The sequence below is a fragment of the Sorex fumeus genome, unplaced genomic scaffold (genome assembly GCF_029834395.1).
Source record: "Sorex fumeus unplaced genomic scaffold, SorFum_2.1 ptg000199l, whole genome shotgun sequence".
In the NCBI taxonomy this organism is placed as follows: domain Eukaryota; kingdom Metazoa; phylum Chordata; class Mammalia; order Eulipotyphla; family Soricidae; genus Sorex; species Sorex fumeus.
In genome coordinates this window covers 928,514-944,027 of record NW_026606256.1, presented here as the reverse complement: position 1 = coordinate 944,027, position 15,514 = coordinate 928,514, and the positions used below count along the sequence as shown (strand labels likewise).

At 56.0% G+C, this 15,514-nt stretch overlaps 1 protein-coding gene across 1 annotated transcript; it reads left to right on the top strand.

The window, feature by feature from the left end:
• The first annotated feature begins 264 nt into the window (after positions 1-264).
• ZP3 (zona pellucida glycoprotein 3) lies at positions 265-5,536 on the top strand. The gene is made up of 8 exons (XM_056108231.1): positions 265-564; positions 1,593-1,711; positions 2,530-2,633; positions 2,719-2,896; positions 2,983-3,100; positions 4,392-4,483; positions 4,565-4,731; positions 5,322-5,536. Exons 1-8 carry the CDS (start codon positions 265-267, stop codon positions 5,534-5,536), a joined length of 1,293 nt encoding a protein of 430 aa, XP_055964206.1.
• The last annotated feature ends 9,978 nt before the right edge of the window (positions 5,537-15,514 follow it).

The following is a 15,514-nucleotide window of genomic DNA, read 5'->3' as shown; positions in this document are numbered from 1 at the left end:
CCCTCCCTCGACCCAGGCGGGCCCACTTCTGCAGCCTTTGTCCCAATGCAGATCACTTGGGGAGAGGCTGTGGCCCCAATAACCTCCAGCTGAGGCCGAGGCTGCAGCCTCCGCTGGTTTGCAGCCCACCTTCGCGCCCCAGCCCCCCGCCACTGCTGGGATTGGCCGAGAAAGGAAGACAGGTGGAAGCAGGGGGCTGGCTGGGCTATAAGACTGGGTCGGGGCAGCCCAGGAGCTGCCTGGAGCGACTCCGCGGATGCCACCATGGAACTGAGCTTTGAATTCTTCGTGCCCTTTCTGCTCTGGGGTGGCGCGGGGCTGTGGTCCCCGCAGCTTGTCTGGGGGGGTCCGGTAGGCCGCGCCTTGCTGGGGGCTCACCCTGTGGAGGTGAGCTGTCAGGAGTCCCAGCTGGCGATCACTGTCAGCAGGGACCTCTTTGGCACTGGGAAACTCATCAGGCCCCAGGACATCACTCTGGGCCCGGGGCTCTGCCGGCCGGCGCTGGCCCTGGAGGAGGAGATCAGGTTTGAGGTCGGCCTCCACGAGTGCGGGAACAAGTTGCAGGTGAGGCTGGTGCTCCCCCCCACAAAGCTGGGCTTTTGGGAGCCTTGGGTACCTGGGGGGAAGGAGCTCCCACCTTGAGATCATGACCCTTGTTTCTATGAGGTGGATTGTGGGGGCCCGGGTACAGCACTCTGGGGGCCAGGCCTCTGTTTCGGGGAGCTCACAAGCCCCAGGGAGTTCGGGGGGCTGTTGTGCGTGAAGACGAGCTATGCTCCAGCATCCTGGTCAGGAGTCTCCAAAGAATCGCCAGAGAAAAATGCCTTGGATTTGGGGACCCCCCCCTCATTTAATGATGGGGAGCCTTGAGCTGAAAGTGGGGTATGGATGCAAGCTCAACCTCCAAGTGATGAGCCAGAAGACCAAACTGGGGCCCAGGTGGAAGGGGGTTACATAAGGGTGGGCTTGGGCCCCCCAAATCCCCCAGCCCCTCCTGCAGGGGACAATAGAGGAGGCCCCCTTTCAGCCAAGCTGGGCCCAGACGGGATCTCCTTGACCCCCTAGACCCCTTCTGCACAGCCTGTCTCCCCCAGGGTGCCCCCCGACCTTGCACCTGGCCTCCTGCCCCCAAACTTGGTATCCTAGCAGCTGGGCTGGGGGCCAGCAGGAGATCCTGGTCCCCAGGTCTGGGCTCTTATTTTCCCCGGGGAGTGTGGCAGGAGTCACTTGGCTGATGTTCCTGCTCAGCTGAGGGGTTGGGTAGGGATGGACATACCCCTCCCCCCACTGCGGCCAAGCTGTCACCCCATCCCAGCGGCCTCACCTAGAGCACATCCAGCCCCAATAAAGAACTAACCACCCTGAGTGGCCATGAGTTTCCAGCGCTTTCCAGCCCTAAGGCTTCCACTGAGAGGGGTGAAGGCAGGATGGGCAGCTGTGTGCGGGCTCTGGGGGGCTACCGTCAGGAGCTGAGGGGTGGGGTACAGTGAGCTGCCAGCCCTCTGTACTCTGCTCTCCACATCTCTGCGCTCTGCTGGGGGTCCGGCTGGCAGAACAGGTGAGGCTGGGGCTCTGACAGTCCCTTCCGGCAGGTGACGCCGGACGCCCTAGTGTACAGAACCTTTCTGCTCCACATCCCTCGGCCTTCGGGCAACCTGTCCATCCTCAGGACCAGCCCAGCGCGGATCCCGCTCGAGTGCCGCTACCCCAGGTCTGTACTTCCCCACCTTCAGCGTGGGCCGGGTGAGCTGGGGAGTTGGGGGGGGGGGGCTGCGGTGTGAGTTCAGGGCCAAGAGCTGCAAGAGTGGTGCTAAGAACTGCAGGCTCCACCCAAGTTCTGACCTGACTACGTCTCTCGTGAGCGCTTACCTGCACGTGGGGGGCGGCAGAGGCGCTCTCTCCAGCAGGAACCCCTAAGGCACAGGTAAATGGATGAGGTGACCCAGTTGGTACCCACCCGCGGAGCTGGGAGAGAACGCAGGAGGCAGGGAGCCACAGCCTGAGCGGTACAGGGCGCCCTCTGGAGGCCTCTAGGAGAAGCGCAGGGAGTTGGCCTAGTTCGGGCGTGGTGGTGGTCCCAGCAGGGTGCCTGACCTGTGCCCCAGCCCACCTGCCTGTGGGTTCGGTGAGCCTGGGCGCCTGCTCCAGACTCCGGAGACTTAATGACTGTGACTGAGCCCCAGTGGTCTGTTTTCAGTGGGGGGTCCTGAGCGCATAGTGGCCCCCCCCGAAATGTCAATCCCGGTACCAGCTGCGATCTTAAGTGCAGGGGTGGGGCACCCTGATACCTGGGGAGCCTTTGGGATACGCCCCTCGCCAGGGACGAGCCTTCATCCCACACCTGAGCCTCCAGGATCTTTGGCTAAGAAGCAGATCAGGGCTTGTACCTCAGGTGAAGCTCGTGTGATGGCGTGGGGCGGGGACCCCGTCACTAAGTCTCATTATGGGGCAGGGCAAAGGACAGGCCAGGACTTCAGGGGCCAGCGGCGCAGCCGTGGCTGGGTGTGGAAGCTGGTTCTCCTCCCCCAGGCATGGCAACGTGAGCAGCCGGGCCATCCTGCCCACGTGGGTACCCTTCCATACCACAGTGTCCTCCTCGGAGAAGCTGGTCTTCTCACTGCATCTGATGGAAGGTGGGGAATGTGACTTGTGGGGGGCGGGCAGGAGGGGTCCAGGGGCAGGCGGGCGCCGGCATCTCACTCCAGCCCACCCTTGCAGACGACTGGAGCGGTGAGAAGCAGATGCCCACCTTCCAGCTGGGGGACAGAGCCCACCTCGAGGCCCGAGTCCACGCTGGCAGCCATGTGCCACTGCGGCTATTTGTGGACTCCTGCGTGGCTACGCCCACGGCTGACCAGCACGCCTCCCCATCCCACACCATCGTGGACTTACACGGGTGAGAGCTGGGCCACCTGCCTGGGGTGGGGGCCTCCTGCCCTTCTCCAGGTCCCAGGCCCTGAACTCTGTTCTCTCTCTTCCCAGCTGTCTCGTGGACGGTCTCTCAGATGCCTCTTCGGCCTTCCACACCCCCAGACCTGCACCGGAGAGGCTCCGTTTCTCCGTGGATGTGTTCTACTTTGCTAACGACTCCAGGAACACGGTAAGAATTTGACCTCGTGGCCCGGAAGCAGTCTGAGGTCAGCCAGACCATCTGCTTGGAGCCTTCATTGACTGTCCATCGTCTGCCCCGCCCCTCCCAGTCATCCCCAGGACCTCTGATCCAGTCCAAGAAAATCGAGGGTCTGGGGGAATCTTCAAGGAGAAAGATCTTAAGATGAATAGAAAGCCCAGAGGAGGGGTGCAGGAGTTGGGGCGCGTGGGGAGTTTGGGATCCAGGGTTTGGTGGCACCAATGACCTCGGCCTTGCCAGAATCATCAGGCCCAGAACAGCTGAGGCGCAGTTCACCACCAGTAGGCATAGTTCTATCCTGCAGGCTCCTTCTTGGACCGGTCCCTGCAGGGCATGGGGGGACCAGGTGGTGCTGGGTTCAATCCCCGGCACCCCATAGGGTCCACGAGCATCTCCAGAAGTAACCCCTGAACATCGCCAGGTATGACCCAAAAGGCAAACAGAATTGTCAGGCTTTGATGCAAGCCCCTAGAGATTGGAGTGGGGGGTGAAGTTAGGGAGGTTGGGGAGCAGGGCCTCCTCCGGGGTCTGCCTGGCAGGAAAGGTCACACCCCTGGTCCTCCTCCTCCTCATTCTCCATCTTGGAGGGGCGGGGCTTCTCTCCTGCGGAAGCCGGTTTCCAGCGTCTTGGAGAATCTGAGGGAACAGCCTTTGAAAGCAAACACCCCTGGTCTTGCCATCTGGGTCCCACAGTCCACACGTCACTGTCTTTATCTGCTCACTCATCTGCTAGTCTAATGTGCAGGAAAAGGCTTCCAAAGCCACGTACACACCCAGGTAACCTTAGCAACCAGGATCACAGGCCTGCGGCAGTGAGTAGACTGAGGTGATGGGGGATCCCAGGCTCCCCTGGCAACCATTCCAAACATGGGTGTTGGATGCTACAGGAGAGGTGCTAACAGCAGATCTGAGAGGCAGGGGAGGAGTGGGGGCATCGCCTGGCTCCATCCAGCACCTTTCCAAGACCTGGAGGGGGTCCTGGTCTCACGCCCGGAGGGCAGGTCTCTATGTTGGCACTGAGTCAGAGGTGTAAACAACAGGGTTTTTCTTTGGGGTTTTTATTTTTTTGTGTGTGTGGTTGTTCTTGGCCACACCAGGCTTCCCTCTGGTTCCTGGAGTGATCTCGGAGCATCACCAACTGCGGCCCCCAAACCAAACAACCCTCCAAAATGGGGCTCACTGTCCCCTCTCCAGTCTCAATGGAGGGTGTTGGAACAGCTGTACCCCCAGCCCAGACCCCCACCTTCGCTGTCCTCTCCAGGTTTACATCACCTGCCACCTGAAGGTTGCCCCCGTGGACCACGGCCCCAATGCACAGCACAAGGCCTGTTCCTTCAATAAAGCCTCTGGCAGGTGAGACCAACAGACGGACAGATGGACCCAGGGGAGGGCAAAAGCGCTTCCACAGCCCCCAACTCTGGCCCTTCCCTGTAGCTGGTACCCAGTAGAAGGTACCGAGGACATCTGTGACTGCTGCTCTGCGGGGGACTGTGGGATCCCAGAGACCCCCAAGAATGTGTCCCAGTGGCTCCCCGTGAATGTGTCCCAGTCGACATGGCAGCGAGATTGGGGAGAGCATAATCCTCGTGCCCGCAGACACGGTGAGTCTAGCAAGTCAGTCCCTGCACCCCAAGGGGCCTGCCTGTCCTCATACTCCCACTCCTAGGGGAAAGGCCTTTGGGGGCTGCTCCTGGTTGGGGGGTAGGGGGGCCACACTCGAGATCAAATTGGGGTTTCTATGGGCAGAACTTGTGCCCAGTCCTCTGCATCCTCTCTGTCCTCCCAGGTTTTTTTTGTTGGGGTGTGGGGGGAGGGGTGAGACTCAGGCCTCAGACATGAGGGCAAACGCCCCACTGCTGAGCCACATGCTGGCCCTCCATAGAAATCTCGAGACCAGACCGGGCAGTACTGGGGGGGAAGGCACTGGTCTTGCACGTGGCCAACCCAGGTTTGATCCCTAACACCCCGTAGGGTCCCCTGACCCCCACCAGGAGTGATCCTGAGCACAGAGCAGGAGTAAGCCCTGCGCACCGCTGGGTGTGGCCCCCAAACAAATCTTGGGGCTAAGGAGGAATTCCTTCTCCCATACACCCCCCCCAAGTATAATCCTGGGGTTGTACTGACCGGTAGGGGTCAGTCAGGGGGAGTGGATGCACCCCAGCTCAGGACTCAGGACCCGCGTGTCTTCCAGTGACCGAAGAGGCTGACGTCACCGTGGGACCCCTCATCTTCCTGGGCAAGGCTGGGGACCGCGGTGTGGAGGACCTGGCCCTGCAGGGCCCTCTGGCGTTGGCCCTGGGCCTGGCCGCCGTGGCCTCTGTCAGTCTGGCTGTTGTTGTCCTGAGTCTCGCCAGAAGGACCCGGCCCACTCTGCCCGCTGTGATGTGTCCCGACTCTGCTCTCTAATAAAAAAAAGGAGAATGTGACCTCTGAGTAGACTGCAGTGACTGGGGAGGGGCCCCCGGAGCTGATGGGGTGTCCTCAGGAGTCGGGTAGAAATGCAGGAGGAGCCTGAATGTCAGTGCGGACCAGGCTCCCCATGGGGGACGGCCAGCCCCATCCCAGGCCCACTTCCAGCTGAGCAGAGGTCAGTCTGGTGCGGGGGAAAGAACTTCTGGTCTTGTCCCGGAGGCCAGTCGGCCCAGGATCTGGTCTTGGGCAGAAGCCGATGGAGGGGCAAGGTGGTGGGCTGTGCCGAGTGGTCACCTGGAGGTGCCCTTCAGGCTGTGTGTCCCTGGGCCCCTTACCCTCAGTCCACTCTGCTGTGTAAGCCGTGTGTGTCCCCAAAGGAACTGGGCCTGGGGGTTCCCAGGGAGGTGTCCTGCTTCGCCCTTAAGTGGGGGAGGTGAGCTGGGCCTGAGTGCTCCCATCCTCAAAGCCCACCAGCCCCTCCCCACCCCTCCTCCCCCTCCCTCCTCTCTTTTCTCTTTATCTCCCTCCATCCCCTCTTTTCCCTCCTCCTCTCCTTACCCCCTTTTTTAAATTTTTTTTTTCTTTTTGGGTCACACCCGGCAATTCACAGGGGTTCCTCCTGGCTCTTCACTTAGGAATCACTCCTGGTGGTGCTCGGGGGACCATATGGGATGCTGGGAATCGAACCTGGGTTGGCCGCGGGCAAGGCAAACGCCCTACCTGCTGTGCTATTGCTCCAGCCCCTCCTTACCCCCTTTCTTTGGGGGTACTCTGTAAACTCAAAGACAGCAGCGGCTCTATCTCTCCCACTGCCTGCGTTAGGTAGTCTCTAGCCGCTTCCCCCACCCTGGGGAAGTCGATGGGGATGGGCAGGCAGGGAAGGAAATGAGGGCCAGGCTGGTTGGTGTCCGTTGCAGTTTATTCCATTCCCATCTCCATTCTCCTGATTCTACTCCTGCTTCTTCCTCCCCCATGCTACTTCATTCTCCTTCTGGCTCTGGAATCTGAATCTGGATCCTCCTTTCTCCTCCTTCTGGAGTCTGGATCCTGATTCCCCCCGCCCTCTCTTACAGTCTAGTTATATCCCAAAGCATGAGGGGTTGGGGCTTACACATAGGTGTGGTCACAATCAATAGGGGTAAAGTTCTTTCCCTCAGGGAGTACTTCCTCTAGGACAGATACCCTCTCAGCAGGACGACCCACCCAAGAGCTGAATCCCATGGATGTGTTTCTCCTCTCCTTGTCCAACAAACATAAGCATTCATAATATAAATCATTTTTAATATAAATCATTCCTGAGCATAGAGCTAGGAGTAAGCCCTGAGTACTGTAGGATAACAGGAATAATATAAATCATACAGTAAGAAATACCTTAAGTTTATAGAATTGCTCTCCTAGGGCCATCTCGATCTCAGACTACAGTGCTCAGGCCAGATAGTCTTTCCTATCCCTAGCAGGGTCCTAGTCTCATTATTTTTGGATTATGACAGCATTTGTCTATGATCAAGCTCTTAAAGTTAAGAATTGTGGCACTTTGGCCTGGCCCATTTCGATGCCAGGGTAGCTCACAGCTTGCCCTGCATCCATTCAGTCCCTTGTTGGGACCCTGCTTTTGGGGTGTTAGGAACTAAGGGCAACTGAGGCTTAAGTCGAGAAAGCAGATGCCTGGAAGTGAATAATATTCAAAGCTAATTACATCCTAAGTTACAAAGCATAATATTAACTGTCTTTCTGTATCTATACAAAAAGGACATTGCGTTAAACTATTCAAAAGACATAAGGAGAGGAGAAAGGCAATATTAACTTACAATACAATTTCAGTGTCCTAGAAGGATCTGACCTTACAAATTAAGAGTCTAATTAGGGGGAAAAGCTGATTAACTGGTTGGGGAAGAGCGCATAGAGAAGTGGTTACAGATAAACAAAGGAATGGGAGTGACTCAGGAGCACTGTGATGGGTGTAACCTGATAAACCTAAGCTCCTTGTGGCAAGGGAGAAAGGACAAAGCAATGTTATCCTACAGTACTCAGGGCTTACTCCTAGCTCTATGCTCAGGGATCCCTCCTGGTGGGCTCAGGGAACCATTTGTGGTGTCAGGGACTGAACCGGGTGGGCCCAATGCAAGGCAAAGCCCCTTCCCTACTGTTCTATGGCTCCAGCCTTCCCCCGCAGCCATCACTGTAGCCCCTTCTAACCTGTTACTAGATCAAGTGTGGCAGGGCTCCTCTGGGACCTGGATGGACCTGGCCCAGAGTGGGCAGGGCAAGGCTGGACATCCAAGTGCCTACAGAGCTGGGTTTGGTTCTGCGTGTAAGGACTGGAAGCCTGGACCCAGCTCTTGGCCCTTCCAAGGATGATTTGAGCATCAGCCTCACTGGAGACCCCTGGGAGAGGCCACTGGGGGTAGGGGAGAGGGTTTCAGACCTCAGTCTCTAGCCAAGTCCCAAATCCCCACATGGGTGACTGTGTGGAGAGAAGTCTACAGGTAGGAGGGGTGGGTTTCCTGATGGCGATGAGCCTAGAGCAGGAGGGATGGGCTTCCTGGTGGTGGTGATCTCAAAGCAAATTCACAAAACTAGAAAGTCCAGACTATGGAGGTGGATGTGGAGGAGAGAAAGGGGAGAGCCCATGCCCTGGGGAAATGGGGTCTCCGTGTCCAGAAAGGGGGGTGCTGGGTGCCACAACAGGCCTGCCCAGGAGCGGGCAGGGTCCCCTTGCCTGGAGACATTTCTGGAATGGTGTGAGGGGGCAGGGTGCCCACTCGGGCCCCAGCACCCTGTCTCGGTGGGGGCCTTACTCCTGGACTCCCAACCCCTATGCTTTCAGGTGCACCTTGGGGCCCAGCCCAGGCTGCTTCCAGGCCCCAGAGGGGGGGCGGGTGCTGGGAGCCTTTGTGGCCTCTAGTGCCGTCCTCCCCTCACCAGTGTTCTGGGCTCTTGCGACATCCTGGGAACTCACTGTCCTCTAGCTTCTGCTTGCTCAGCTCAGGAAGTGGCCATGCCTGTGTGGGGAGGAAGTGTGAGCGGGGGGGCAGCCCCAGCAGCCACTGCAGGCGCATCTGGGCTCTGATGCAGCTGGGGCAGGAAAGGCAGCCTCCTCCAGGAAGCCCTCCAGGAGGGTCCCTGCCTTCCTTTCCCATGAGGGAGCCAGAGAGGACAGGCAGCCGGGGGGCCTCCAACCTGGTGTTTACCAACTTTTTTTGGACGGATCGTGCTCTCTGCTGACCATATTTCCTTCCTATGCCTCCCACCCCTGTCCAGCTGATTGACCTCCTAGTCCTAGGTCGTAACCCCTCATTGAGGAAATTTTCATCTTGGAGTACACAGGGGGCCCCAGTGGAGAAGCGCTGCCCTTCCCTTAAGGCTGCTGTTCCCGGTGTTGGGGGCATCAGAGACTCCAGGTGAATCTGCTCTAGGCGGGTGTTTAAAATGTTGCCTTAGAGGGCCAGATAGTACAGTGGGGAGGGCATTTGCCTTGCATGCGGCCGACCCGGGTTTGATCCCCGGCACCCCATTGGGTCCCCTGAGCACCGCCAGGAGTGATTTCTGAGTGCAGAGCCAGGAATAAACCCTGAGAACCACCAGGTGTGACCCCAAAAGCCAAAAATAAAATAAAAATTAAGTGTTGCTTTAGTGGGCCTGAGAGATGGGACAACAACTAGGAATCTTGCCTGGCATGGGGCTGGCCTCGGATGGATGCCACTGGGTCCCCTGAGCCCTGCCAACAGTTGGGGTGTGGCCCCAACACAAACACATAACCTTGGTGAGGATAGAGACAGACAGGCAAGAGCTGAGGTACTTGCCTCTCATGTAGCCAACCCGGTTAGGTCCCAGCACGGCATATGTACCCCGAGCACTGCCAGGAGTGATCTTCAAGCAGCGTCCAGTGTGCGCCGAAAACAAAAACTGCCTTTGTGTCTCTGTCCTGGCAGCTGGAGAGGGGAGAGGCAAGTTAGAGAACCACGGGTGGGGAGCTGGAGCAATAGCACAGTGGGTAGGGCGTTTGTCTTGCATGCGGTTCAATTCCCAGCATCCCATATGGTCCCCAGCACCAGCACCGCCAGGAGTAATTTCTGAGTGTGTGAGCCAGGAGTAACCGCTGTGCAACGCCGGGTGTGACCTAAAAAAAAAAAAAGAACCACGGGGGAAGGGGTGCGTAGCAAACCCCGACAGGCTGCCAGGGCACCAGCAAGTATGCCTTTCCCCAACTCCCAGGAGAGTCTCATTCAAATAAGGACTAAAAATTCTCTTATTTCAAGGGCAAAAAAAGAACCACTGAAAAAAATAAAACCATGACTACACAAACAACTAAGTCTAAGTAAGGTCTTGTTTGGTAAGATGAAGAAAACTGATTTAGAGGAGTATATAAATATATATATATATATTGAGGAGAGGGTACCACACCTGGCAGAGGTCATCAGGGGCTGTTCCGGGCTCTGTGTTCCTGGTGGTGTTGGGGGATCATATGCCGTGCCAGCAATAGAGTCAGGTTGGCTGCATGCAAGTTACAGTACTATGTCCCCATCCCTTTACTTTTTTACTTAATTTTTTTGGTTTGGGGTCACACTTGGTGATGCTCAGGGGTCATGCCTGGTTCTGCACTCAGGAATCACTCCTGCTGGTGACGCTCATGGGACCCCGTGGGATGCCAGGGATCGAACTCATTTTGGCTGCCTGCAGGGCAACACCTTACCCGCTGTACTATTGTTCCAGCCCTTTATTTGGGCTCAAACCCCACACTTGTGCTAGGTCCTGCTTGGTGATGAGGTTGGGGGGGCGTTGCAGACCATGACGTGTCTGCCAGGAATCAAGCCCGAGCCTTACTCTTGCAAGGCCGGCGTTGTGCTGCTGGCAACAGCCCTCTTTCCCCGAATCTGTTTCATGAAGGTGGTATCATGGATGTGCTGATGCAAAAGTGCCTTCCTTGGGGCCAGAGCGATAGTAGGGTGTTTGCCTTGCATGCAACTGACCTGGGTTTGATCCCTGGCATCCCACATATGGTTCCCCGAGCACCTCAAGGAATAATTCCTGAGTGCAGAGCCAGGAGTAAGCCCTGAGCATTGTGGGGTGTGACCCAAAAAGCCAAAAGGAAAAAAAAATAATGAAAAAGCCTTCCTTCCCAGCAGGGACAAGCACAAAGCACAACCCCGCCCATCTTAGGTCCTTGGTCCTTCCTCTGTTCTCTGCTCTCTCCCATCGCAGGCCTACAGCCCTGAGATGTGAAATGTCTCAGTCTAGAAAAGGCACAGACTTTGGCATCAGGGTCTCAGACACCCTTAAAGATGTGGAGAACACCCATTACCCGTTATGATTTGCTCCTTTCAGTCTTTTTAAGATGCAGCAACTATTTTTAGCATTAGTGGCTTTTTTTCTGGGGGGGGGGGGGGTTGAAATTATGCCTGACAGTGCTCAGGGGACATTATGGGATAATGGAAGTCAAGTCTGGGTTGGCTGTGGGCAAGGAAAGCACCTTACCCACTGCACTATCTCCCGCTTACTATCTCTCCAGCCCCAAAGGTATATATATATTTTTTCTTTTTGTGTCACACCCGGTGATGCACAGTGGTTACTCCTGGCTCTTCACTCAGGAATTACACCTGGCGGTGCTCGGAGAACCATATGGGATGCTGGGAATCAAACCTGGGTCGGCTGTGTGCAAGGCAAACGCTCTACCCGCTGTGCTATCACTCCAGCCCCGCCAAAGGTTTATCTTTTATTTTTTCGTCACTCAGTGATGCTCAGGGCTCATTCCTGGTTCTGCACTTAGGAACTACTACTCCTGGCAGGCTTAGGGGACCATATGGGATGCTGGGGATCGAACCCACATTGGCTGCATGCAAGGCAACTGCCCTCCCCACTCTCTCCTGCCCTTTGCAATGGCTTTCTAAGCAGCCCCGAGGGCTAATGAAAGCTACTAGGGAAAGTGAGAGGCACCAGAAAGATAGGGCTGCCTCCCCTTGGGGATTGGCCCTTATTCCCCCCATCCCTTTTTTTTGAGTCACTCCCAGGTGTGCTCAGGGATCTCTCCTGGAAATGCCTAGGGGGCTCTGTGTCATGCCAGGGAATGAATCTGGGATGGCTGAGTGCCTTGGAGGCACCTTACCCTCTGTACTATTTCTCAGGCCCATGGCCCCCGGGGGCCTAAGAGATAGACATCTGAGGAAGACCATTGTCCACTCACATACCTCAAGCCCACTGCTAACGTGGACCTGAGCCAGGATGCCAGGAATCCAATCCCAAGAAGCCATCTGGGAGTGGGGTGGGGACAGGTTGCAGAGAAGGGCTGTGGGTCACTGCCCGGATGAGTGGCCACCACTTACATGACTGTCCACAGAGGAAGCAAGAAGGACGCGCCAGCGCCAGATCCAAGCACATTCCAAGGGCTGGGGGTCTGCCTAGGATGGTGCATGCTGCGGTGGGGACACCCTCTCCGCACAGGACTGCGACACTGAACACTGCTGCTAGTTGTGGTGGTCACACCTGGGTCCTGGAGGCCACCAGAACCCAGAAATGCCAGTTGCTACTCATCATAAATAATGAGCCAGGCAGCTGTGGCTTCTAAGTGGCCAGTTCTTTGCCTTTTTTTTTTAAACAATGTAGGAGTACTGCTATTTGTTCAGTTACAAAGCTTTCATGTTTGAGATTCAGCCATACCATGATGGAACACCCATCCCTCCACCAGTGCACATTTTCCACGACTAAGGTCCCAAGTATCACCCCCCTCCCCCCACACACACACATACACATCACAGTCCTCACCCTGCCTCTGTGGTAGACAATTTTCCCAATAGTCTCTCTAATTTGGGGCATTAATTTTGCTTGAATTTTCCCATCAACATTCAAACCGACCTGCCAAGGGCAGATGCTAGATAATATATTTTCCATAGCTCATTTCGAATATCACGAGAACTCACATGGCCGCGGCTGTAAATGTAAATTTCTAGATTGTAAATGGCTGGGTTCCAGAGACATCTCTGTGTGGCACTAATCCCTTTTGGGATTCAATTGGGAGTCTTTGGGCCAAGGCTGTTGGTGTGCTAAGATGGCGTCCGGAGGCAAATTGTGGGCTTGACAGTCAATCTTCTGGGGGGCAGTGACCCAGGGAGGGACAGCCTGAGTCCTCTGCCGCCATGCGGCCTGGAGATTCAGTCCTGAACCTGCATACCTGGGCCTTGCTTGTAGAAGCTCTTGGTCACCAGGATTCCATCTGGAGCAGGTGGGGAGACTGCACCTACTCCATCTGTGGTGCCCCGGTGATATTGGCTCGGTATGGGGCCTGGAGAGATCTCCGGCACTGTGGTGTCTTCCGGGACTTGCTGCTGTGTCTTAGGGCCAGGGCTGTTGGTATGTTAAGATAGTGCCCGGAAGCTAATTGTGGGCATAACAGCCAGTCTTGTGGGCAGGTGGGGACCCAGGGAGGGACAGCCCAGGTCCTCTGCCACCATGCGGCCTGGAGATTTAGTCCTGGAACCCACATACCTGGACCTTGCTTGTGGAAGCTCTTGATCACTGGGATTCCATCTGGAGTAGGCAGTGTTCAGTTCTTTTCACATGTCCGATGGAGGACAGTTAGCTGGAATACCAGCCCTGCCTCTCCAAGCAGGACTCAGAAGGGTGGCGACTCTCTGGCAAGCGTCCCGGGGCCCCATCAGTGAGTCTGTTCTCAACATTGCCATGATTGGTTTCCTGCCCCTAGGTGACCCTTTTCTGGGACCAGAACCTTCTGGGGCAGCCCCCAACCCCCTGCCATAGAGTTTCCAAAAAGTTTGGCCAGAGTGATCAGGGATCACTCCTAGCAGGATTCAAGGGAATATACTGGATGGTGGCGACCAAACCCAGGTCAGCTGTGTGCAAGGCCAGCACCCTCCCTGCCGGATTGTTGCTCTGGAGCCTTTGTGCTTATTTGGCTACTTTAGGGCCAGAGACAAAGGGCTGAAGTGATAGTAAATAGGGGCTGGCCTTGCCTGTGGCTCACCCAGGCTCGATCCCCAGCATCCACCCCTGAGTCCTGCCAGGAGTGATCTTTTGAGTGCAGAGCCTGGAGCAACCCCAAAGCATTTCCAGGTGTGGCCCGAAAAGGAAAAAAATGAAAACACAAACTTCAAAGCAGTTTAAATGATGTTGCTACTAGCCAGATTTTGGGGGAGTGGGGGGCTGGGGGTTCTGAAATGACTCCCAGTGACTGGGGAGAGCGCCCGAAAGCTTGTGACCCCAATCTTGGAGATACCTTAAAGCAGAAAATTGGGGTCTCTTGGCTCCTACTCCCTTGGGCACTGTACCTTGGTGCCAGGCTGAGAGTGTGTGTGTGTGTGTGTGTGTGTGTGTGTGTGTGTGTCCCCTATTTTTCTAAATGTAAAGCACAGACGGGTCCACAGTGAGTTACAAATCTCTCAGCTCCCTACCCCACCCCATGCCCCTTGTCCAGGCTGCTTCCCTGAAGCTCCTTCTGTGTCGACAGGCCTGGCCACAGTTTTCTGACACAAGCAGGTGCCCCTTTGACTTCTGTCTGCTCTACTAGTCGCTTTTGTACCAAACAATAGTCGGGGCCACCCTCCCAGGGAACCCCTGAAACTTCCTCATTCTTTCTGCCTGCTAGAGGCCAGCTGGCCCCACGGCTCCTCCAAGCCAGTCCCCCACCCCCACCCCAGCCCCGCCCTCCCTCACCAAGTGGGGCTTGGGTGGTTCCAGGTCCTTGGCTGTGTCCTGCCGTTTCAAGTTCAGCCCCAAGTGGCCAGGCCTGTTTCTCTCCTTCCCAGCTTCCCAGGGGGCATTGTTGCACACACATACCCTCCTTTCTTCCCTCCAGCCTGAAAAGGCCAAGCCCAGACCCCCTGCTCACCCTCTGCCCTAATTTGTTTGTGACCAGGATCCTTTGTTTATTTCCCCAACTAAGAAGAGCCCATCTTTTCAGATTATAAAAATAGAACTTGTTTCTGCAGCCAAACTCGGATGACAGAGATGAATACAAAGACAGGGCAGCCCCCTGCAGTGTCTGCACTCAGGGTCTGGGCCACCTTATATAAGTGGCATCATTCTGCAAATCATGGGGTATAAACCCCTCTACCCAGCCCCCAGCTCCCCACTTGTTTCTGGGATTGTTGTCCAAGCTCCTGGGCAGACTTGGAAACCTTTGCAGCCACATGCAGCAGATGTGGGGCACAGGGTGAGCTGGCAATGAGTTCTTGGGAAGTAATGAAACCAAGATGTGATTTTTTTATTTTTCGTTTTTGGGTCATACCCAGCGGTGCTCAGGGCTTACTCCTGGCTCTGCACTCAAGAATGTCTCCTGATGGGGCGCAGGGGACCATGTGGGATGCCGGGGATTGAACCAGCTTGGCCATGGGCAAGACAAGAGCCTTCCTCACCATACTATCACTCTGGCCTCCTTTTATGCTTTTTTGGGCTACTTTAGGGACAGAGATATAAGGCTGGAGTCATAGAAGAATGGGGAGGGTGCTTGCCTTGCCCACAGCCAGCTGGATTCAATCCCCAGAATCCCCTGTGGTCCCTTGAAGCCCCATCAAGAGTCATTCCTGAATACAGAGCCAGGAATAAGCTCTGAGCACTGCTGGTGTGATCCAAAACCCAAAACCAAGAAAAAACCAAAAAAAGCATGAAGGTTGGACCCAGTTTGAGGACACAGGAATTGAGCTCTGATAATTCTAACTGGCCCAGAGAAGGCGGGACCACTCCAGAGGGACAAAGGCTGTGAGAAGAATGTGAAGCTGAATTGGCACAATCCAAAACTCTTCTCCTTGACAATACTCTAATAGACTCTTCACAAAACCTTTTTTGTTCTTTTCTCTCTCCTTTTTTTTTGTTTGTTTTTTGGGCCATCCCTGGCAATGCTTAGGACTTACTTCTGGCTCTACACTCAGGAATCTCTTCTGGCAGTGCTCTGGGACCATGTAGGGTGCCGGGGATCAAACCTGGGTCAGCCACATGCAAGACAAGCACCTTACCTGCTGTACT

What these genes read in the sequence shown, in the direction of transcription:
- ZP3 (XM_056108231.1), top strand. Translation starts at nt 265, where the DNA reads ATGGAACTGAGCTTTGAATTCTTCGTGCCCTTTCTGCTCTGGGGTGGC. An exon ending in CTCGAGTGCCGCTACCCCAG is followed by an intron (nt 1,712 to 2,529) that starts GTCTGTACTTCC and finishes CTCCTCCCCCAG; the next exon opens with GCATGGCAACGTGAGCAGCC. An exon ending in CTCACTGCATCTGATGGAAG is followed by an intron (nt 2,634 to 2,718) that starts GTGGGGAATGTG and finishes CCACCCTTGCAG; the next exon opens with ACGACTGGAGCGGTGAGAAG.